This window comes from Hypanus sabinus, chromosome 12, assembly GCF_030144855.1.
Source record: "Hypanus sabinus isolate sHypSab1 chromosome 12, sHypSab1.hap1, whole genome shotgun sequence".
NCBI classification, from domain to species: domain Eukaryota; kingdom Metazoa; phylum Chordata; class Chondrichthyes; order Myliobatiformes; family Dasyatidae; genus Hypanus; species Hypanus sabinus.
The window spans coordinates 84,012,391-84,035,930 of NC_082717.1; the positions used below are offsets into that span (position 1 = coordinate 84,012,391).

The following is a 23,540-nucleotide window of genomic DNA, read 5'->3' on the forward strand; positions in this document are numbered from 1 at the left end:
CTCCCTACTGGAGGTGCTGCCCTTTCAGAAGAAATTTTAAGTAGAGACCCTTTCCACTCTGTAAATTAGGTACAAGACGTCCGCACAACTATATCAAAGATCAGAAATTATCCTTGGCTTCCAGGCTGGTGGTTGCTGTTACATTAACATCACCAAAACCAGGTGATTATCACTGCTGTCTTCTGTACCTCCAACATTACAACAGTAACTATGCATCAATAAATTGTGAAGGTGAGGTTCAGAGTACGTAATTCAAGTATTCCTTTTGGATGAGGATTATAATCTGGATGGATGGCCATTCAGGAATCACGTAAGGAAACATGTTTTCAGGGCTGATTGGTACTAATTCTTCACATTCCTTTGAAATATGGAAGATGGCCATTGAGCCCATTAAGACATTCCCAGCTCTTTTCCCTGTAAATTCCTTCCTATGCCCTTCATCTCCCCTCCTCTGACATCCCTGACTCCTGCCCCACCCACCCATTCCTCAACGTAATTTATGGTTGACAGTCTATTTACCAACCAGCACATCTTTTGGGTATAGGAGAAAACTGGAGCACCTGGAGCGGGGAGGTGGGTGGAATGAAAATCATAGAGCATGGAGATAAGCCCTTCAGCCCAAATCGTCCATGCCACCACGATGTCCATCTGGGCTAGTCCCATTTGCTTGTGTTTGGCCTTTCATATCCATGTACCCATCTAAATGATTTTTTAAAAGAGTGAACTCACACCCACCTCTATCATCTCTGCCGGCAGCCCATTCCGTATCCTCACTATTCTCTGTGTGAAAATCATTCCCCTGAAATCCTCTTCAAATCTTTCTCCTCTTTCCTTCAACCAACGCTTCTAATTTTAGACTGCCCTGTCCTGAGAAAAAGACTGCGATGATCTACCTTAATGCTTTTATATTTCTTTTTAAGTTCACCCCTCAACTTCCTTCACAACAGGAAAAACGGTCCTTGCCTATCTGACCTTCCCTTTTAATTCAAGCCCTGCAAAGCAGATCTTTTCTGCCTCTTCTTTGGCTCTGTCACACAGTTTATCGGAATTCCAGAGCAGAGGAAGATCATCAACTAAAGCAAGTTAGTAGGTCTGGGCTTTGGGGAAGTGCCCAGTACTAACCGGAAGCTACCCTGTTCTTACACAGGTTGAGGCGGTTCAGTCAGCTGGAGGAAGATCTGAACTCCCAGCAACATGAGTTGCATTGGCTGATGGATAAAGCTAAACAGCTTGCCGAGAAGGACAGGTCTCTCGCTGGGGAAGCTGAGAAAGAAATTAACTTGCTGGAAGTGACCTGGAATGACACCAAAAAGCTGATCAATGATGTGTGAGTACTGTAAAACTGATTCATGGTTTGAGTACTAACTATGATTTGTCTACTGTAAAACTAATTTGGACATGTCTATTGTAAGCCTCTGCTGTAAACCAGTGATGACAAGTGCTGATAAACTAAACATGAAGACAATTGAAATAATCATTGCGGTGAAGATGGATAAACTAATCAGTAACTGTAAATCTAACCAACGCATTGACTAATCATTGAGATGAATACTGTAAAACTAATTAATGACATGAGTAAAGCCAAACAAATGATGGTTAAAGTAATCCATGACCTAAGTCCTATAAGGACAGTTAAAGGAATTGGTAATTGCTGAATGGTGAGCTTATCAATGACTCAAAGATGGTTGACTTGGTCGGTGGTGTGAGGGTGACAAAACAGATCAATGGTATGTACTGATCAAATGAATGAAATTGAAGTTCAAGTTTGTCATTCAACCATACATGTGTATACAGCCAAAGAAAACAATGTTCCTTTGGAGCCAAGGTGCAAAACACAGAACCTAAAGTTACACGCAGCACATATAGCACGTATAATCATGACAGAATAACATAGTTACAAAAATTATTTAGCCCAAGTCCCTGAGTGTCATGACCTGCAGGTTGATGGTGCAAGGATATTGTCCTGGAGCCATGTTTTTGCAAGAACAGGCCCCAGCAGTTCCTCATATCGCGTAGTGTAGTTGCAGACGAACGCAATTTAGCGTGTCTCCCACTGAGTGAACACTGGAGGACAGCACCAACAGGAGGGACCAGCATGGAATCCAGTGGCACACATCCAGTTCCAACACCTCCTTCCTTGGTGGTTGCAACAGGTAACCCAGAGGCTTGGTCCACGCATTGACTGAAGCCACGCAGATCCCCCACTGTCGCTCTTGCCAATGAATCAGTGAATCAGACTTTGCAGTACTCTACATTAGCAATGTCCAACAGGATCTCGCAATCACCTGCACAAGAACATCGAAGACGATTGGATTGCATGCTGCCTTCGTGCAGTGCCGCTTCCAGGGGACATGATGCGCAACAGGTCCGGCTCTGCTGCTATCCAGCGACTCGCTAGTGGGACAGACCTGCAGTATTTCATGTTTTTAATACCCAGTAATGTCTTGCAATTGTGAAAATAGACATATAGGACGAACAATTGTGTCTTTGGTTGGACCCAGAGAAGCTGCAGTGTCCGTGTGTGCTGTCATCTTACCAGAAGCCCTTTCTGGAAGGCCAGACTCTTACCTCACTGATTCATGACCAATTTCAGTTACCTTTATTTTCAGACTAACTGAATAAAGCACTTTTGTAACATTATAGTTTCTTAGGCTACGTTTCAAGCAAATTTAACATCTGTTACCCAAATCAGTGCAGATGATTTAACTGTACACGGGCAGCTGATTATTTCTATACCTTCTGAGCATGTCACAAATTTCCTTTATTCATTATAATTTGAGCAACATTACCAATTCTAAAACTTGCTGCTGATCCTCGAATGCCATTGTACAAGCAAGTTATTTTCTGACACTCCTTGAGAGAGTTATGAGGAGGTGTGGTGTGGGGAATGCAGATGCTAATAGGACAGATAGGGACAGGAAATATTCTTCCCTAAACCATATGAGCAAATTGGTTGCATTAAGGATTGAAATCTGCATAGTGGGCATGTCACAGAGAGCTAGCTAATCACCTTACAATATAGGGTCTAACCACCAACACCTGACAGTCATTGGCATTGGCATTGCCAAGTGTCTCCGCGTTGATTTCCTGTTGTTCACCATAACAAAGGAAAGTACACTTGTTGGCCATTTCATTAGGTACACCTGTACACCTCTTCGTTAACACAAATAACTAATCATCCAATCATCTGACAGCAACTTAAAACATAAAAGCATGCAGACATGGTCAAGAGTTCCTGTTGCTGTTCAGACCAAATGTCGGAATGGTGAAGAAATGTGATCTAAGTGACTTTGATCATGGCATGATTGTTGGTGCCAGACAGGGTGGTTTGCGTATCTCAGAAGCTGCTGATGTCGTGGGATTGTCATGCTCAGCAGTCTCTGGAGTTTACAGAGAATGATGCAAAACAACAAACAAAAAAATCCAGTGTGTGGCAGTTGTGTTGGTGTAAACCGTGTTAATCAGTGAGGTCAGAGGAGAATGGCCAGACTAGTTCAAACTGATAGGAAAACGACAGTATTTCAAATAACCTTGCATTATAACAGTGGTGTGTAGAGGGGCATCTCTGAATGCACAACATGTTGAATTTTGAAGTGGATAGGCTACAGCCGCAAGGGACCATGAACATATACCGGGTGTAAATAGTCCTGCCACATAAATAGTGTGGCTGTCACTGCAAGTCAAAAGCTACATACTTTGCAGTGATAACTCGCTCTTGAGTCCAGGCTGAGGAGTTGAACTGCAGTAGCTCATGAAAGCTGTGCTCAAGGGTAATTAGGAATAGATGATAAATGCTGACCTTGTCGACAACCATAAGACATAGGAGCAGAATTAGGCCAGCCTGTCCATTGCGTCTGCTCCACCGTTCCACCATGGCTGACTTTTTATCCCTCTCAACCACATTCTCCTGCCTTCTCTCCACGACCTTTGATGCTCTGACTAATTAAGAACTTATCGACCTCTGTTTTAAATATATCCGATGTCTTGGCCTCCGTAACTGTCTGTGGCATTGAATTCCATAGATTCATTATATTCTAGTTAAATAAATCCCTCCTCACCTTTGTAATAAAGGGACGTCCCTCTATTCTAAGGCTGTTCACTCAGGTCCTAGATTCACGAAGTACAGGAAACACCCTCTCCATGTTTACTCTATCTTGGCCCTTCTATATTTGATAGGATTTTATGAGGTCAACCCCTCATTCAATAGTTCCATTTGTAATATACGAGCTGAAATTCTTAACTCTCCACAGATATCTTTAAACAGAAGAAAATCCACAAAGAATGAATGACAAAAAAGACACAAGAACCCTGAGCCCGGTGCCCCCTCCCTCCCATACACAAGCAGAATCAACACTCCCCTCCCCCCACTTATTCTAGCATTAGTGTCAGCATTCCCACCACCCACCATGCCAGCAACAGCAAAGGCCAAAGAGAGCAGTAGAGCAAAAACCAACTGTTCACTCCAACATTTTTAGAACATAGAACACTACAGCACAGAAAAAGGCCATTCAGTTCTTCTTGTCTGTGCTGAAACTTTATTCCACGAGTCCCATTGACCTGCACCCAGTCCATAACCCTCCAGACCTCACCCATCCATGTATCTATCCAATTTATTCTTAAAACCTAAGAGTGAGTCCGCAATTACCAAGTCAGATGGCAGCTTGTTCCACACTCTGACCACTCTGAGTGAAGGTGTTCCCCCTAATCCTTTCCCCTTTCACTCTAAAGCCATGTCCTCTCGTATTGATCTCTCCTAATCTAAGTGGAAAGAGCCTACTCGCATTTACTCTGTCTATACCCCTCATAATTTTGCAAATCTCTATCAAATCTCCCCTCATTCTTCTACGCTCCAAGGAATAAAGTCCTAACCTGTTCAATCTTTCCCTGTAACTCAACTCCTGAAGACCCGGCAACACCCTAGTATATCTTCTCTGCACTCTTTCAATCTTACTGATATCCATCCTATAGTTAGTGCAGAGTCCTCTGACACCCACTCGCACTGAATTCAATGACCTGGCTCCTACTAGACTTCATTTCATAACACTGGTGGGAATTTGTGTCCACAGGTGCCACACAAGGCCTCTAAAGCTCCAGGCTTCAGGCTGAACCTGGATGCAACCGATCGGCAAACTCCAAGAATGGGAACGCACCACTGTGCAGAATGGCAGTTCTGAATGCCACTGTGTGTCAAGATCCTGCTGGACCCCAGCCACCCTGAAAAAGAACCTAGAGACGTTAGGATAGGAAGAACTTAACTGTTTTGCAGATGACCTGGGAGAACTTCAGCTCTGCCCCCCTCCTCCTTCAGAACTCCAGTCTGTGGAGATTCTGCATGTCATCAAAAACTTTGGCAAACTTCTACCAAAAAAATTAACCCAAATATGACTTCCAGATCTGTGTCATTAACAACAGTTCCGTATAAATACTATAGCAAATGGTAACTAGTTTATGCACTAGAAAACCTAATTACAAATAGGAACAACTTCTGCAGAAGTATAAAACTTAATACAAAGAAAATCAGGAGAAAACCAAAACTAACCTACCCGCAAAAAATTATAGAAGATTAAAAGAAGAGAAAAAGAAAAAGGAGAGAGAAAAGGGGGAAATTATAGATTCAAGGAGGGTACTTATCAACCATTTACAGAAAAAAAAGCAGCAAAACTAAAACTGTGAATCAACCAACAAGGAGGCCTTCAAAAAAAACTCCAAACCTCCAAAACAAGTTAGAGTCAATTGTAGAACTCTATAGATAAGGTTATACAAGAATAAAATAGATTACACAAGTACAATCTAAACGTCCACAGGGAAACATTAAGCACAGAATATCCATTTAGAAAAAATGCAGCAAATCCAGGGAGAGATTGTCTACAGCCCTTAGAGTTTCAATAGATAATGTCTGAGTTATTCAAGTAAAGTCTGAGTCTGGAAAAAATAATTTTACTGCGAGAGGTACTTATCCACCATTTTAGGAGGTCCGACCAGGTTCCGAAGAAGACTGGATGGCCGGAAGACTTCCAACAAATGCCTCAGCCTCCTTCACTGACTTAAACCACTTATATTCTCCAGTAGCAAGCGTAATTCGAAGGTTGACTGGGTTATGAAGGGAGGGTCTAAATCCGCGATCAAAAAGCACTTTCATTACACCTTTAAACTCAGCACGCTTCTTCAGAACCTGGGGGGCAAAATCCTCCACAAAACGAATGACTGAATTTTGAAAAGCAGAAGTACCTCTGCAGCGTGCCTCCATAATCAAACGGTTTTTCACCTGGTATTGATGAAAGCACAAAATTACCGGACGTGGGCGGGATTCCAGGAACGTAGACTCTGTGTGCCCTTTCAAGCTCAGGTGGATTCGGAAGAAATTCTTTCCCTAAAACCTCATAGAGAAAATCGGAAAAAAAACTTCACGAGGGAACCCTGTTCGGTGGCCTCTGGCAAACCAAGAATTTGTAGATTGCAATGTCTGCTCCAGTTTTCAAGATGCACCATTTTGGAAAAAAGTTTACTATTCTTCTCCTCTAGGCTGGAACTGAGGGTCTCGAGGTATTGGACACGACGTTTTAAATCTTCAAAGGTCGAGTCAATGCGAGATAAATGTTCAGCATGTTCGTCCACTCTAGCGTTGATCCGATCCAATTTGGCATCCAGCTGGTTGAAAGAAGTTCTAAATTCCTTTAAAATATCTTCTCGATGTTGTTCCAGAACAGCGAGAATCTCAGTCGGCAGAGCTGTAGCTTCCTTTTTCCTGGATTTAGAACTTTTGGTAGACATTATAAGATAGATGTGTTCGCAGGCAAGTAAAAGAGACCTAATAAAATTCCTAACTAAGGTTTAAGAATGGAGACATATGGTGCAAAGATAGGGAGAATGACGGAGCAAAAGTTCGGAGCAGCTAAACAATCGCCATCTTACCGGAAGTCCCCAACCTTGGCAAACTTCTATAGATATGTGGTGGGAAGTGTGTTGACTGGCTGCATTACGGCCTGGTATGGGAACACCAATGCCTTTGAGCAGCAAATCCTACAAAAGGTAGTGGATTCAGCCCAGTACGTCAAAGGTAAAACCCTCACGACCATTGAGCACATCTACATGTAACGTTGCTGTAGAAAAGCAGCATCCATCATCAAAGATCCTCACCACCCAGGCCATGCCCTTTTCTCACTGCTGCCTCAGGACTCACACCACTAGGTTCAGGAACAGTTACTCCCCCTCAATCATCAGGATCTTGAACAAAAGAGGATAACTACAGTCATTCTACATCTGGTGTTCTCACAACCGTTGGTCTCCCTTTAAGGACTTTTTATCTTGTTACCATATTTCATTCACATTATTTATTTTTATTTGCATTTGCACAGTTCATTGATTCTATTTACAGTTACTTTTCTGTAGTTTTGCGGCGTATGCCCGCAGGAAAAATAACTTCAGGGTTATCTGTGGTGATATGTACTGTGATAATAAATTTTATTTTGAACTTTGAACTGCATTGGACAGTGTGTCTCTGGTGATTTATGAAAATTGCAAGGGTTCCTGGGGCTATCTCAGGTTGCTTTTGTGACAGCCCTCACCCTATCCCTCCCCACAGGGCTGTGAACCCAACCCAACTCAGGCCTGTAAACGCACATTTAATGAAGATCTTACAGGTTGTAGGAACCACTAGGAGTGTTTGCCAATTTGGTGAATGTGACTGAAAGACCTTCTGATTAATTCACTGGATGCTCATCACAGGTTTGACTGGGAGGTATATTTTCAACGAGGGATTGGTGGAATGTGTCTTTTAGTCTTCCTTCTGGACTTTGGCAAAACAGTTATGCTCTTTGCTCTGAAGTTTCTATCAATATTACTGCAGATGATTGAGAAAAGATCTCAATAAAGTTCTCTTTTAAGATGCTAGTTTCTGATTTCCTGCGGCATGTATAAGTGAAATGTCTTCAATCTCTACATTGATCTACTGTCTCTTCTAACAGTCAGGATCAAGGCAGTTTACTGGTTGCCCTCATGAGGGATTATCAGAACTCCAAGTCTGCTCTTCTCAAAGTGATTGAAAATTCAGAAGCTGTAGCTGTGATCAAATCCAGTCTGCTGGATCAAGAAGACTTGAGGAGAACGTTGTCCAGGGTAGGTGCCATGTTAACCCCTTTACCATAATTTCCTGCTTGTAGAAGCCCTATAGAATTAAAACGTAATGTAATACAGTCACATCACACAAACTCTGATTTAGGGATTTTACCCTGTGTTTTTTTTCAATTTTTCATTTTTTTATGTAATAGCCATAATCTGTTTGCTATATAATAGCCTCTCTTTGCTATACAACTTCACAAAATTGAACTTGGAATGTAACATTTTAGGAAATTACCAGTTTAAGGTTCTTCCTCATGTTCGGCAGTTGTTAGTTCAGCTTGGACAATTCCTCACTGATATCTATTCAGAGAAAACTGTGTTCATTGTCTGAGTGTGAGGCCTCACTTTAACTTGTAGCGTTGGATAATGAAGTGACATTTCATTGTGTTGCAACACAAGTATGGATGTGATACTATCTAACTTGGAGAACTTTGTAAACCTTTCTTTGTTTGGGATTCAAAAGATGCATATACATGGGTGACAGATTTCAAAACCTGAGCAGCCCTTCAGGTCACATGAGAAATAATCCCACAGTGTGTTACAAAGTTGGTGTTTGTCTGAATCTGGTGGCATTTTATTTCCTTGGGATCTTGTCCTTTGTCCTGGAGGAACTTGGAGTGAGGTTTATTTTAAATCTTTTTTATTAATTATTCTTAAAGATTAACAAAAATGATACATTAAGTCAATAAGTCATTATATACAATAAAGAATTAAATTAACAAATAGCTAATTAATAAAGCTAAGCAATATATCAATAATAAGAAGAAAAATAAAGTTTTAAGAATATTTTTTTGAAAGAAAAAAAGAATGCCTACTGACTTTAAAAAACCCTACTAACTGGAAAAAACAAACAAAGGAAAAACCCCATTGGGAGCACAACCCCGGAGCTATACATCATACAGGCTTACATAAAAAAACATCAATCCGCCAACTCAACTCCATTTAAAGAAAAATTGGAAGGAAACCATATTAATTAAGTCAAATCAAATGATAGTAGCGGGCGAATGAACCCCACCTTTTCTCAAAATCAAATCGAGGATCAAAAGTTCGACTTCTGATTTTCACCAAACTAAGACATAGTATCACCTGAGAGAACCATTGTATCAAAGTAGGAGCAGAAGCATCGTTCCATTTCAACAAAATAGCCCTTCTGGCCAATAATGTAACAAATGCAATTACATGTTGGTCTGTTGGAGAAATACCATGAATATATTGAGGAATTTATACCAAATAAAACTGTCAATTTATTAAGTTGTAAATTAATTTTTAAAGCTTTAGAAATTGTAGAGAAAATAGACTTCCAAAAATGTTTCAATACAGAACACGATCAAAACACATGTGTCAATGTGGCTATCTCAGTTTTACATCTGTCACACTGACTATCAACATTAGGAAACATTTTAGACAGTCTGTCAGATAGCAACGATGTACAATTTTAAATTGAATTAAAGCGTGATTGGCACAAATCGAAGAAGAATTGACGAACTTCAAAATCCGCAACCAATCTTCTGTTATCAGAGTCATGTTAAGCTCTCTCTCCCAATCTTGCTTTATCTTAAGTGAAGGGTAATTGTGCTGTTGTAACAATAAATTATGAATTTTCCCAATAAAACCCTTCACTAAAGGATTCATTTTTAGAATAATATCTAACAGGTCAGAATTTTGTATATATGGAAAATTACTTAAGTATTTTTGTAAGAAGTGTCTGACCTGAAGATATTGCAGGAAATGTGAATATGAGAGAGAGTATTTAGTTACTAATTTCTCAAAAGACATCAGTTAGCCATCTTGGAACAGATCCGTGAAGGAATAAACCCCTTTATTCCTCCAAAGAATGAAGGTAGGATACTTAATGAAGGTTTAAATAAATAATTTTGATAAATTAAACTAAAAAGTTTAATTTTTTATGATTAAAAAAATTATGAAACTGGAACCAAATATGTATTGACTGCTTAATCACAGGATATAAATTTAAATTAATAATTTTGTCCAATTGTACAGGTAGAGAAGCTCCTAATAATGAGGTTAAGCGAAACTGTTTCACAGCATTCAATTCCAAATCAGCCCAAGGTGGTCGTTCATCTCTATCAGCCCAATATAACCAAAAACACATATAAAATATATTAACAGCCCAATAATACATTCTTAAATTAGGCAAAGCAAGACATCCATCTTTTTTAATTTTTGTAAATGATATTTACCAATTCCTTGTCTTTTATTATTCCAAACAAAAGATGAAATAATGGAGTCAACCTGATCGAAGAACTTCTTAGTTAAAATAATAGGGATATTCTGAAATACATATAAAAATTTTGGTAGAATCATCATTTTAACTGCATGAATCCAACCAACTAACGAAAATATAAGTGGATTCCATCTACAAAATAATTGCTTCATGAAATCCACTAAAGGAACCAAATTAGCCTTGTAAAGATCTTTATAATTTTTAGTGATAATAATACCTAAATATTTAAATGAGTCCATAACTCTAAAAGGAATGTCATCATATATAGAAGCAGAATCAGTTAGAGGAAATAATTCACTTTTATGAAGGTTTAGTTTATAACCTGAAAACTTTCCAAAATCATTTAATAGTTTCAATAAACTAGGAATGGATTCTTCAGGATTCGAAATATAAACTAAAAGATCATCAGCATAAAGGGAGATCTTATGAACAGTCCCGTTTATAAAAATTCCATGAATATCTTCAGCTTCATGAAGTGCAATAGCCAAGGGTTCCAACACCAAATTAAATAACAAAGGACTTAACAGAATCCTTGTCTTGCACCCCATGAAAGCCGAAAAGAAAGGAGATCTGCAATTGTTAGTAACGACAGTAGCAACAGGGCTTTTATATATAATTCTAATCTACTTATTAAAATTAATACCAAAGCCGAATTTCTCTAAAGCATTAAATAAGTATTTTCATTCAACTCTGTCAAATGCCTTTTCAGCATCAAGAGAGACGACACATTGGGGAGCCTTAGAAGAAGATGAATATATAACATTTAACAGTCTCTGAACATTAGAAAAGGAATAACGGCTCTTTACAAACCCTGTTTGATCTAGAGAAATAATTGTAGCTAATAATTCTCCAGCTAATTAGCCATAATTTTGAGAGAATTTTAGCATCCACATTTAATAATGAAATAGGTTTATATGAAGCACAGTCAGTTGAATCTTTATCTTTCTTAAGAATTAAAGAAATAGAAGCTTCATAAAATGTGGGAGGTAACTCTCCTATCAAAAAAGAATCTTTAAGCGTTTCCAACATATATGCAGAGAGCAATTTTTCAATTTTTTAAATAAAATTCTACAGAATAACCATCCAGTCCAGGAGCTTTACCAGATTGCACTGAAAAAATATCTTTCTGAATTTCACTTTCAGTAATAGGAGCATCAAGAGCTTGTTGAAGTTTGAGGAAAATCAATCTTTTGTAAAAAGGCATTCATTTTGGAAGAATCAACTGGAAACTGAGATTTTAAAAGTTCCATACAAAAGTCTTGAAAAATTTTATTAATATCTTCATAATTGCATGCTAAACTACCATCTCCCTTATGAATTTTAAAAATTTGTCTTTTAGCTCTAGTAGCTTTTAATTGAGATGCTAATAGTTTATTATTTTTATCTCCAAAGACATAAAATTGACTTTTCAATTTAAACAAATTGCTTTCAATAGGATAAGTTAATAATAAATTATATTGTGATTGGAGTTTAACTCTTTGTTTAAATAAATCAATGTTAGGAGAGACTGCATAAATACTATCCAAGTCTTTAATTTGTTTAGAAATCTTATTTAACTCTGTTTTTGTCTGTTTCTTAAGCTTAGCTGAATAGGAAATTATCTGACTGCAAATATGCTTTAAATGTGTCCCATATAATCAATTTTGATACATCTCCCATATTGTTAAAAAGAAAAAAAATCTTTTATCTGAGTCTCAATAAATTTGTGGAGTGAGGTTGAGGCAAATCCCTGCATAAAGTTCAGTGTTGATGGTTAGCTTCTTCACCTTGGGCTTTCCACTGATCTCTCGACAGCAAATCCCTGCAAAAGGTCTAGCTGGGTAGCTGACAGCAGGCTTAAATGTCTTTTAAAGCCTTTCCCTGATTGTTTTTGCTTGTGGGACAGCACGATGTGGCGAAGTCCGAGTTACTCGGGAGCCAGGAGCAACTGGACGGATTCACGGTGAAAGGCAAACAGCTTTTGGCTGAACTGAAGAAAATTCATGGCTGTAACTTGGACCCACTCAAAGAGGATCTGAACAACATCGTGGACCAGTGGCTAGATGTAAGAATGATCCACAGAAATGCTATTTGAACCTTTTGTTGAATGCGGTGAGAAAGAAGTCTTACATACAATGTCAGTTCTTCTTTCAGGTTATTGCCTTTGCACAACTGTGTAGAGCATATCCTGATCCCACAGCTTTTTCCTACCAATGTTTCTCTTACCAGTAGTTCTGTTGGGGAAGTCAAAGGATTGTAATGACTCTGTGAGGGACAAGTGAGGGAGACACTTGCCTGAAACTCCTTCGACTGCTGGAAAACAAACTCTAAGTTGTTTGATCTTACGAGTTACGGAATCATTCATCAGCCTTTGCATACTTAGAAACGCTTAGCTGATTATGTATAGATGCAAGTAATTGATTCAGCTGGGACATTTTGTCATATTTCAAGTTTATTAATAGCAATGTATTTAAACCATTCTTTGCAGGTGTCTGAGAGACTGGATGCCAACATTGAAAAGCTAAGTTCTGGTCTTGCGCTGTGGGAGGATGTGCTGAACATTGGAGATGAGATAGACACTTGGTCCAAGGGGTGTGTCTCTGAACTGAATGAAATGATCAGCAATCTGAATGACAGTCAGAGAATGGAAATGAGATTGCTTGACTTCCAGGTAGATCACACTAGTGTAATTCCGGTTAACGACAAAGTTTGACTTTAAAGTTACTGCAAACAATTATTGGTGTTGCCTGTCAGCTTTTCACTCAGCTGAGTCAAAGCCGGTGTTCCGATTTTCCGGGTGTACAATGTGACATACAAGCAGATCAGCCAAATTGTCAGTTCCAACTAACAAGTGTGTTTTGGAGTGGAGATGATCTAGTCTGCTCAGTGCAAGAAGCCTCACAGTAAGTTGGATTATTGCTGTTGGACTTTCTGACTGTAGCTGCGGAGTGTAAATTGTGAATGTCCTGTGATGGCGATTGTGGCTGTAAGACCTCAGCTTTCAGGATGAGCTTCTTTTGCCATTTAGCATTAGGCCCTTTGGAAACACCAAAGGTTAGAGAACCAACGTTAATGGCTCATAACACAGCCACCATCCTTTTGAGTTAACATCCAACAAACGGTAAGAGACATGGCCGAGCAGACAAATCCCATCCTGGTATGTGGTCAGAATGGTGTGCTGTGTACAAGTCATCTTGCTCGACCCCACTGCTCCTGAATTTGGAGTTGGTACCGAGAAGGGCTTACAGTGTCTTCTGCCCTTTACCAGCCCAATACCCCTCTGTACTGGAGGTGTTTTAGAATTAAGTAAGAGTCAATGAAGCAAACAGAAATTCAGACCAAATGGTTTTGCAGATCTTTCTGTTTCCTCCTTTGTTTTATCGGTCATGCCATATCTGAGTACATTTCTGTTCCTTTCTCCCTTGTAGTCAGCCCACTTCCTTTCAAATCTATGTACACTGTGGTAGGGAATCCTACACAATAACTACTTGGTGGGTTAGAATTTCTCCTAACTTCCATATTGGCTCCTGATTTGATACCCCTGCAAATGGAAATTTGCTCTGTATTCAGTAATCTTACAATCAGTAATTCTGTCAAGTCATCTTACTATCTCATGGTTTTGCTTGTGTTTGCAATTTGTCCAACACTATTCTTCTCTTTATGCCATCCTGCCCTCTCTCTCCCATTGTCCCTCAATTTGGTTTGATTAGTGTGGGATGATTTCATTAAAATTTTAGCACTATCCCTTCTTTCGTAACCCCTTTTTAAAATAATGTATTTCCAAGCACTAAGCTCTTATGGGCTCAATAACTTAATACCACTCTTCCGAGCTTCGAGATCATGTCTGCTCAAAGTGCGTTGAGGCTACTAGTGATATAGCCCAGTCACTGACTGAATGACAATCCTAAGGTGCCGGAGGAACTCAGCAGACCAGGCAGCATCTGTGGAAAAGAATACTTGATGAAGGGTTTCAACCAAAACGTCAGCTGTTTACTCTTTTCCATAGATGCTGCCTGGCCTGCTGAGTTCCTCCAGCATTTTGAGTGGGTTGTCGGATTTCCAGCATCTGCAGATGTTTTTCCTGTTTGAGTGACGCTCCATTCTCTTTCATTGGTATCTAGTCTGAGGTCCAGAGCAAAGGGGAGAAGCTCAAGTGTCTGCACTTGAAAGTCAACGAGCTAACGAAGCTAACCAAATGTCAAGAGGTTCCACCTGTACTTCAGGTAAGCAGAGGTCTTCAATATGTTTCTCACCTCTTTTGCTCATTTTTGTTATGATAAGACTGGAATTACAAGGATGTTCTTCTGGGTGTGGATTGGAACGTTGGGTAGGACTAAGCTTTGCTTGAATAATCATTTTAAGATGTCAGCCTTGCCTGTACAGGGTCCTGCTCTCTTTAAGGAACACCTTTCATCTCCAGTTTCATGGCTAAGTAGTAGGTGGTCAAGGAGTATGAAGGGCAGCTAGAAACTACTTCTTACAGGGATTGGAGGAGGCGGGGCAGACGGAAGTGACAAAGTTGGAGGGAGAGGTTCACCGTGGGTGTGGGTCATGAGATCCAAACAAGAGGGTGTACTAATGTTAGGGCCAGGGATTGCGTCACTGTGAAGAGTTTGATGGGGGGTGGGTTTTGGGGAAGATGCAGGGTTTGAAGCACAGAACAAGGATTTCCCAAAGCACATTTGAAGCTGTTGCTTAACTCAAACGATCTTGAAATTTTTAACTCTCTGTCCCCGAGAGGATGTGGGTGGCTGGGAACAATTGGAGCTTCCAAACCTGAGAGCAGCTGATCATTATTGGTTGGGACTATTGATAGAACTGACGTGGACAAGTAAGGATAGGAAACACATCGGCGGTTATCTAAACAAAAGAGATTCTGCAAATGATGGAAATCCAGAGCAACAGACACAAAATGCTGGAGGAACTCAGCAGGCCAGGTTTCATCAATGAAGAGGAATAAACAGTCAATATTTTGGGCTGAGACCCTTCATCAGGATTGGATAGGAAGGAGGAAGAATCCAGAATAAGAAAGTGGGGAAAGGGGAAGGAGTATAAGCTGGCAGGTGATAGGTGAAACCAGGTGAGTAGGAAGGTGGGTGGGTGGGTGGGGGAGAGGGACAAACTGAGAAGTTGGGAGGTTTCAGGTGGAAAAGGTGAAGGGTCAAAGAAGAAGGAATCTGATAGAAGAATGGACCATGGGAGAAAGGGAGGAAGAGAACAGTTATCTAATTAGCTGGCAGAGAAGGTTGGGGAGCTTGCTTGCTCCTTCTTTCCATAATTTCTCCTTTCTCCAGACAGCATTGTATTAGGAACAGATCTACTTTGGTGAGGGACCCCTTGGTTCCATCTCTGATATGCTCAGTTATCAAATAGCAATAACTGGATAGGCAGAGGTTAATATCTCTCATATTCCAATCGATCATCGCTCTGTACCTGCAGGCAGTGGAGGCTGATTCCCAGAAGAAGTTGGATCATGCGCAGGAAGTGTCTGAGGTGGCGAGAGAGACATTGAAGGACTTTCGAGTGCAGAAAAGTCAGATGGAGAGCTACATCAAGGAGCTTTGCGACTGGTTACACACGGTGGAGTGCTCGCTCTCTGCCTGTGCCAGCAGCCAGCATCTTGACAACCTGAGGAAAGTGAAGGTACGTGGGAGAAGGCGAGGTGCGCAGACTGGCAGCGTTTACCAGCACCCCTCTCCCCCATTGCCTCATTAGCTATTGTGTTTGTCTTTGCAGGAACTGGACTTGGAGCTGGTCAACCAGCAGGGCAGGATTGACTCTGCTCGAGAGAATCTGAACGGCCTCTGTCGGAAGTATCACTCCACGGAACTGGAGGGGATGGGTAGCAGGGTCACCGGGTTGATCAAGCAGTACGAAGCTGTCAACCAGCTCTCCTGCAAAACACAAGGCAGGCTCCAGGAGGCGCTGCAACAGCACTTCAATGGTGAGGAGAACTCCACAGATGAATGAATTAGGGCACCCAGCCCAACTGATCAGTGCTGGTGTATATGCTCCAGATATATCTCTCTCAACACCTTTTATCTCACCTTTCTATTCCTTACCATTGCTATCAACTCCCCCTCAAAATTTCATTTCCATTTGAGACATCCATTCTAATTACTCAGCGCCCTCTGCTGGCAGCTTCCACTTCCTAATTGCTTTCTTGATAAAATGTTTTCCTCGAATTCCCTAGTAGGGTTTTGGTAATTTACTTATGCCCCTAGTGAAAGTGTGGTGGCTTATGTTGAAAGTGTAATGATTTATATTGAACCTATCAAATTTCTTAATAATTTAAAATGTTACAGTAAAAACTGGCTGGTGGTAGAAGTACATACATTAGGGAGATTTGAGAGACTCTTTGACAAGCACATCTATGAAAGCGAAGTTGGGGGCTTTGTTGGAGGGAAGTGTTATTTTGATCTTGGTGTAGGTTAAAGGTCGGCAAAGGGCCTGTACTGTGCTGTGCTGTTCTATGTTCTAGGACAAATCTTAGACAATAAGAGTGTCTGGCTGTTCAGGCTAAACTGAGTGTTGCGTGATTGAACTACACCATCGCATTGTGAATCTCTGGCCAGTCAAGTCCTAATTCTGTTAACCCTGATTGAAATAAGCATAAAAGATTCTGCAGATGCTGGAAATCCATAGCAACAAACAGTAAATGCCAGAGGAGTTCAGCAGGTCATGCAGTTTCTACGGAGAGGAGTAAAGCCGATATTTCAGGCCGAGACCCTTCATCAGGACTGGAAAGGAAGGGGGAAGAAGCCAGAATAAGAGGGTGGGTGGCAGGGAAGGAGGACACTCTAACAAGTGAAAGGCAAAACTGGGTGAGGGGGAAAATCAGGTGGAGCTGGGGATAAAGTAAGAAGCTGGGACGTGATAGGTGGAAGATGTAGAGGGCTGAAGAAGAATATGATGGGACAAATATCTGAGGGGCACCAGAGGGAGGTGATGGATAGGTGAGATGAGAAGGGTTAAGAGGGAGTAGAATCAAACAGTAGCGTTCAAATGAATAATAAACTGTAATTGAGAGAGGGTAACAAGTATCAAAATGATGGTTTCAAATGCCACACCAGGCGTTTGGCACTAGAACATCATGGATATTTTGTACTGTCAGCAATGTTATATTTCAAATGAGATGTTCAAACCTATCAGGTGGATTTATAAGATCCCTTGGAGCTATTGCCAAAGAATAAGGATTGCAATGGTGTTGAAATTTAGAAATAGGGATGTTTGGACACAGTTGTGTGGGGTGCTGGTAAGGCCGCACCTGGAATACAATGGACAATTTTGATCCCATTATCTAAGTAATGATATTGTAACACTGGTCCTTCGGTACCACCACTCTTTGATATTCATCTTCTTAGTTGTCAGTTTTTATAGATGGTCTTCATTAATGTTAATTTTGTAACTCTACAACAGTGAGCGTTCCTTCTGCTGTTTGACATTAATTTACCTGAACACTATTGCTTAATCTTCCTCTGCCTGTTTGTACTCTTGCTTTGTCTTCAGTTGCTACTCCACTTGCTCAACACAGTTTGCTGTTTCTCTTTATTGTGACCTTTGGCTACATCCCCTAAATGTCAAAGGTTCATTTCATTGTCAAAGTATGTATGCAGAGTACAACTCTGAGATTTGTCTTCTCCAGATAGCCATGCATACAGAAAAACCATGGAGGCTGTTAAAAGAGAAAACATCAACCCACTCCTGCACGAAAAAGGAGAAGAAACAAAACTCCACAATAAGCCCCTCCCATGCAAAAAAAGAGCAGCAATATCATCAACCCCCCCAACCCCTTCTTGCACACACAAAACACAGATCACCATTGTTCTTTTTTGCTTCCATGTTTGATGTTACTGTAGGTGTATTTAACGTTACAACTGTGAATATTGCTATCTCATCCGGCTGAATCATTGATCGTTTTAAAATTCTGATTTACACTACTGCATCCAATAGTTTGGTTGAGCAATGGACCTCGCAGCAAGAATTTTATTAATTTGTAAGTTTTATTTTTGGAAGACATTTTGCAGGAGTTTCAGCTGTGGCTCAGTGATGCCAGGACGTCAGTGAAGGATTGTAGTGACCAAGCTGGAGATATGCACACCATCGAGGAGAAACTACAGGAACTTAAGGTCTGTGACACACTTTAATGCCCATCAGATGCAGTTTGCAATATTTGTGTAACTAAAGTGGCAATGAAAACTAAAATCATTGCATTATGGTGAAGTTTGGAGCTGATTAATCTTAGGCCTCCGTTAAACCTGTAGTTATAAATTAACATGGACTTCATGAAATGCATATTCAGCTCAAAGTGTTGCTTGGCAGTAGGTTTCTGGATTGAATGCCAGTTCAAGCTTCTGTAAAGTTAACAGTGAGAGGGGTAAACTGTTGCAGCTGTGTGAATGAACACCCACTGTTTCTATCACCTTGTTTCTTCCAACCACCTAGCTTCTGCACAGACTGAGCAAGCATCTGTAGATGCTGGAAATCCAAAACAAAAATGGATCTCGAAGTTCAAAGTAAAATTTATTATCAAACTACATACACGTCACCACATACAACCCTGAGATTCTTTTTCCTGCGGGCATGCTCAGCAAATCTATAGAATAGTAACTATAAACAGGATCAATGAAAGAGCAATAGCATATAAGATAAGAAAGTGTTGCAATGCAACTATTTCCCTCAGGATCAATAAAGTATGTCTGCCTGTCTGTAAATAAATAGTAATACATAGTGAGAGCAGGAAATAGCAGGACAGAGACCTTAAAGAGAGATCATTGGTTGTGGGAACATCTCAATGGATGAGTGCAATTGTCCCCTTTTGTTTAAGGAAGGGTAGCAACTTGAATCTGTTGGTGCGAGTTCTGAGGCACAGTGAGAAAAGAGCATGGCCTTGGTGAGGATCTTTATGATAGATGCTGCTTTCTTATGACAGTGTTTCAGGTAGATGTGCTCAGTGGTTTTGAGGACTTCACCCATTAATTCCTGGGCTGAATCCATTACCTTTTGTAGGATTTTCTGTTCAAAGGCATTGGTGCTCCCATACCAGGCCGTGATGCAGCCAGTCAGTAAACTTTCCATCACACATCTATAGAAGTTTGTCAGGGTTTTTGATGTTGTGCCAAATCTCCACAGCCTTCTAAAGAAATGCTGAACAGATCATGGCAATGTTCACGGGGAGAGAAACAGAGTTAATGTTTCAGATTAGCAGAGGCCAATAACGGATCATTTATCTTAACTCTCATTCCATCTCCAAGATGCTCACTGACCTGTTAAGTTTTCCCAACATATTGCTTCAGACTTCTGGAAACCTTCTGGACAGGAATTGCAGAGCTAACCTATTTTGCTACCCCCCCCCCCCCAACTAGAAAATGATTCTGGTGACACCCTCAACACTTACTTCTCTGTTCCAATTATAAACAGAGAATAAAATCTATTTGTTGCTATAAGCATACCTCTGTTTCTACAGCCTGTGGTGGATGGGGGAGGGAGGGTTTGAAAACTAAGTTTGAAAACAAAGGCCAAAGAGACATTAGCCGTTAGTCCCCTGAATGACAGCAAACTGGCATATTTCCCGGTTGGTTGGTGATACTAAACTGGGTGTGATTGCGACTGCAGGGGTGAATGCAAAGAGGCTTCGGGGGAACATAATGACATTAGTCATTAGCCGTTGGTTAATGACAGATGTGAGATGGGGTTGGGAGGATGGGGCGTGTGGGATAGGCAAGAGTGTTGTATACAGTTAAAAAGAAAGGAACAGGGCAGGAATTGAAGAGTTAAGATGGAAGTGGGATATGGGGAAAGGCTGTAGGAAATGGGTATGGCCAGGATATGGAGTCAGGGTATGGAAAGGGTACTATTGGGAATGGTCTTGGAGCAGGATAGATGAATATGGGTGATATGGTGTGGAGAATTGGGGCAGGTAAGCAATAAAAGGTTTAAGTATTGTGAAGGGCTATAGTTAGGGAACAGTGAAAGGGGAAGTTGTGGGATGGGTATGGGGCAATGAGTGTAAATATGGAAAGGATATGGTGACGTGGTTACTCCTTGGAAAGCGTAATCGTAGAACAGCATGGATTCACAAAAAAAAAACTATGTTTGACCAGTCTGTTGTACTTCCTCGAGGATGTGACATGTTGAGTAGATAAGGAGGCGTGACTGGATGTGATATGTTTGGCTTTCTGGAAGGCTTTCAATAGAGTCCTGCACACCAAGCTGATTAACAACGTTAGAGCATATGGAATTGTGTTAATGTGCTCACAAGGACTGAGTGGACTGAAAGCAAAGGAATAATTAAATCCCTCTCAGGTTGGCAGGCTGTCAGTGAGTGGTGGGGTGTTGTAGGGATGGGCGATTGAAGCCTCACTGTTCAATTAGCATCTCATCTGTGATTTAGCGGAGGGGGCAAACTGTCATATTTCCCGGTTGGTGGGTGATACTAAACTGGGTGTGATTGTGAGTGCAGGGGTGGATGCAAAGAGGCTTCAGGGGGAAATGGACAAGCCAAGTGAGAGGTGAAGCCATGGCTGGGGAACATAATGTGTCAACAGGTGAGATCATCCGCCTTGCTGCAGGTGGTAAATGGGGAGAAGTTGGCTGGTGTTGATGATCACAAAGATGCTGAAGACAAGTAATTCAGAGGGCAAAGGGTAGTTAGCCTTTAGTAAGAGAAGATTTGATCACAGCAATAAGGAAGCCTTCTTGTAATTATATATCTCCTTGACCAGACAGCCGGTCTGTCTGATCCGTGTCTGAGACAAAGGGAAACTTCTTTGCTCAGGGACCGGTGATCTGTTGGAATTCTCTGCTCAGATGGCCATGGAAGCATGGTCTCCTTCAAAACAGAGATGGTTAGACATCAAGGAAATAAAAAATTTTGGGAATAACTGCTATTCTCCAGTGACACCGAAGTGGAAGAACAGTCTTAATTTTATCAAATGCAAAGCAGGTTTGAACAGTGTTATGGTCTTCCCCTGCCTGTCCCTGCTTCTGTCTCTTGTGGCCACATGTCTGGTGGATGTTATGGGTGGCTATGGAGCAAAGTGTGATGGCAGAGATTTGGGCAAGGGTTGCTGAGGAAAGATAATGGGGAATGTAGTAGGGTGAATTATAAGAGCAGGGGAGGGATTTTAACTCTTCTGTTCTCATGGCAGCTTGCTGAGTATTCAATGTTGAGTATGATGTGAGGGTAAGAGCAGGTTCAGTGCCGTGTTTAGGTTTGCTTTGTATTTGTGTATGTCCTTGATCAGACTGAAAGAATGTATTTGTAACTGAGGAAGTACATCCTTTGGCCGAATCAGCATATTGGAGGGAGATTGAAAATCTGACTCAGTGGTGCCACAATAACAACCTTGAGCTGAATGTCAGCAAAGTCAAGGAGCTGGTTGTTGACTTCGCAAGGAGGAAACCAGATGTTCATGAGCCAGTCCTCATTGGAAGATCAGAAGTGGAGAAGGCCAGCAACTTTATCATTTTGGAAGATCTGTTCTGGGACAAGAGTTTAAATGCAATTGCAAAGAAAGCACAGCAGCACCTCTACTTCCTTAAACATTTGCAAAGGTGTCATGACAAATCTAATACTTTGACAAATTTCTGTAGAAGTCTGGTGGAGAGCATATTGACGGGTTGCATCACAGCCTGGTATAGAAGCACCAATGCCTTTGAAAGTAGTGCATACAACCCAGTCCATCCTGGGCCAAGCCCTCCCTTCCATTGAGCACATCTACATGGAGCGCTGTACAGGAAAGCAGCATCCTTCATCGGGGACCCCCACCACCCAGGTCATGCTCTCTTCTCACTGCTACCATCAGGAAGAAGGTACAGAAGCCTCAGGATTCACACCACCAGGTTCAGGAACAGTTATTATCCCTCAACCATCAGGCTTTTGAACTAGTGGGGATAACTTCATTCAACTTCACTGACTGTTCCGTCAACCTATGGACTCACTTCCAAGGACAATTCATCTCGTGTTCTCGATACTTATTACTTATTTATTTATTATCATTTTTTTTCTCTGTTGTATTTTATAGTTTGTTGTCTTTTGCGTATTGGTTATTTGCCTCTCTCACACACACTCTCTCTCTCTCTCACACACTCACACACACACACACACACACACACACACACACACACACACACACACACACACACACACACACACACACACACACACACACACTCACACACACACATTTCTCCAGTTACTCACTCACAGTTGTGCTGGCATCTTCAGTCACTCTCACACATCTTCATTTAGCCATTTGTTCACTGACTCCCTCTTGTTTGGTGACTTACCGTCTTGTTGCTCACCTAATCGCTTACTCACGCCCTGTGTTTCTGTAATTATTTTTAGCGTCTATATCAAATACTCCATAACTTTGTTGAATTGCAGAACAAGCCTGAAGAGCCACATGACCTGCTCTTGCTCCTATGATATTCTCGCAAGATGAATGGACATGGACTAGCTGGAGCCTGTTAATACCTGCAGCCAGTTGGTCTTTTGCTCTTAAACACGAGAAGTTCGGTGGATGCTGAAAGTTCAGAGCAACACACACGAAGTGCTGGAGGAACTCAGCAGGTCAAGCAATATCTATGAAGAGGAATAAACAGTCGATGTTAAAAGTCTCGGCCCAAATCATTGACTGTTTATTCAAAGTTCAAAGTAAATTTATTATCGAAGTACATATATGTCACCTCATACAACCCTGAGATTAATCTTCTTTTAGGTATTCGCAGTAAATATAAAGAAACACAATAGAATCAATAAAAAAAACTATGCACAGAGATGGACAAACAACCAATGTGCAAAAGACAAACTGAAAATACAAAAAAAAGAGTAATAAATACATTGATTTAGTTATTCCCCCACCATAGATGCTACTTGACTTGCTGAGTTCCTGCGGCATTTTGTGTGCATGGCTCTTTTCTCTTTGATTTGTTTTAAGACCTACTTTCAATTCTGCGATGGGGCTCGTGTTCTTTCTACAGGAAATCCTAAGCAGGGTGAGCATGGGACAGAGCAAACTGGATGCGGCCGTGGCCGAAGGAGACAAGCTGGTGCCACACTTGCCCAAACCCAGCGCCTCCCAGCTTCAGCAACAGCTGGCCAACAGCCAACAGGAGTGGCAGGATTTCTTGAGTCAATGCCAGCAGAATAAGAGGGCCTTGGAGGACTATGTTGAAGAGCTGAACAGGTAGGTAT

At 41.1% G+C, this 23,540-nt stretch overlaps 1 protein-coding gene across 12 annotated transcripts in view; it reads left to right on the plus strand.

Annotated features, from left to right (window-relative positions):
• Window positions 1-23,540, plus strand: part of syne1b (spectrin repeat containing, nuclear envelope 1b) — a 543,459-nt gene that overhangs the window by 172,952 nt on the left and 346,967 nt on the right. For all 12 annotated transcript variants that reach the window (XM_059986320.1, XM_059986330.1, XM_059986328.1 and 9 more), the window contains 9 exons: window positions 1,148-1,327; window positions 7,965-8,115; window positions 12,249-12,407; window positions 12,831-13,013; window positions 14,464-14,565; window positions 15,782-15,985; window positions 16,079-16,286; window positions 18,359-18,471; window positions 23,327-23,532. In XM_059986320.1, the coding sequence (XP_059842303.1) occupies window positions 1,148-1,327; window positions 7,965-8,115; window positions 12,249-12,407; window positions 12,831-13,013; window positions 14,464-14,565; window positions 15,782-15,985; window positions 16,079-16,286; window positions 18,359-18,471; window positions 23,327-23,532 (1,506 nt within the window). The remainder of the gene's footprint in view (window positions 1-1,147; window positions 1,328-7,964; window positions 8,116-12,248; window positions 12,408-12,830; window positions 13,014-14,463; window positions 14,566-15,781; window positions 15,986-16,078; window positions 16,287-18,358; window positions 18,472-23,326; window positions 23,533-23,540) is intronic.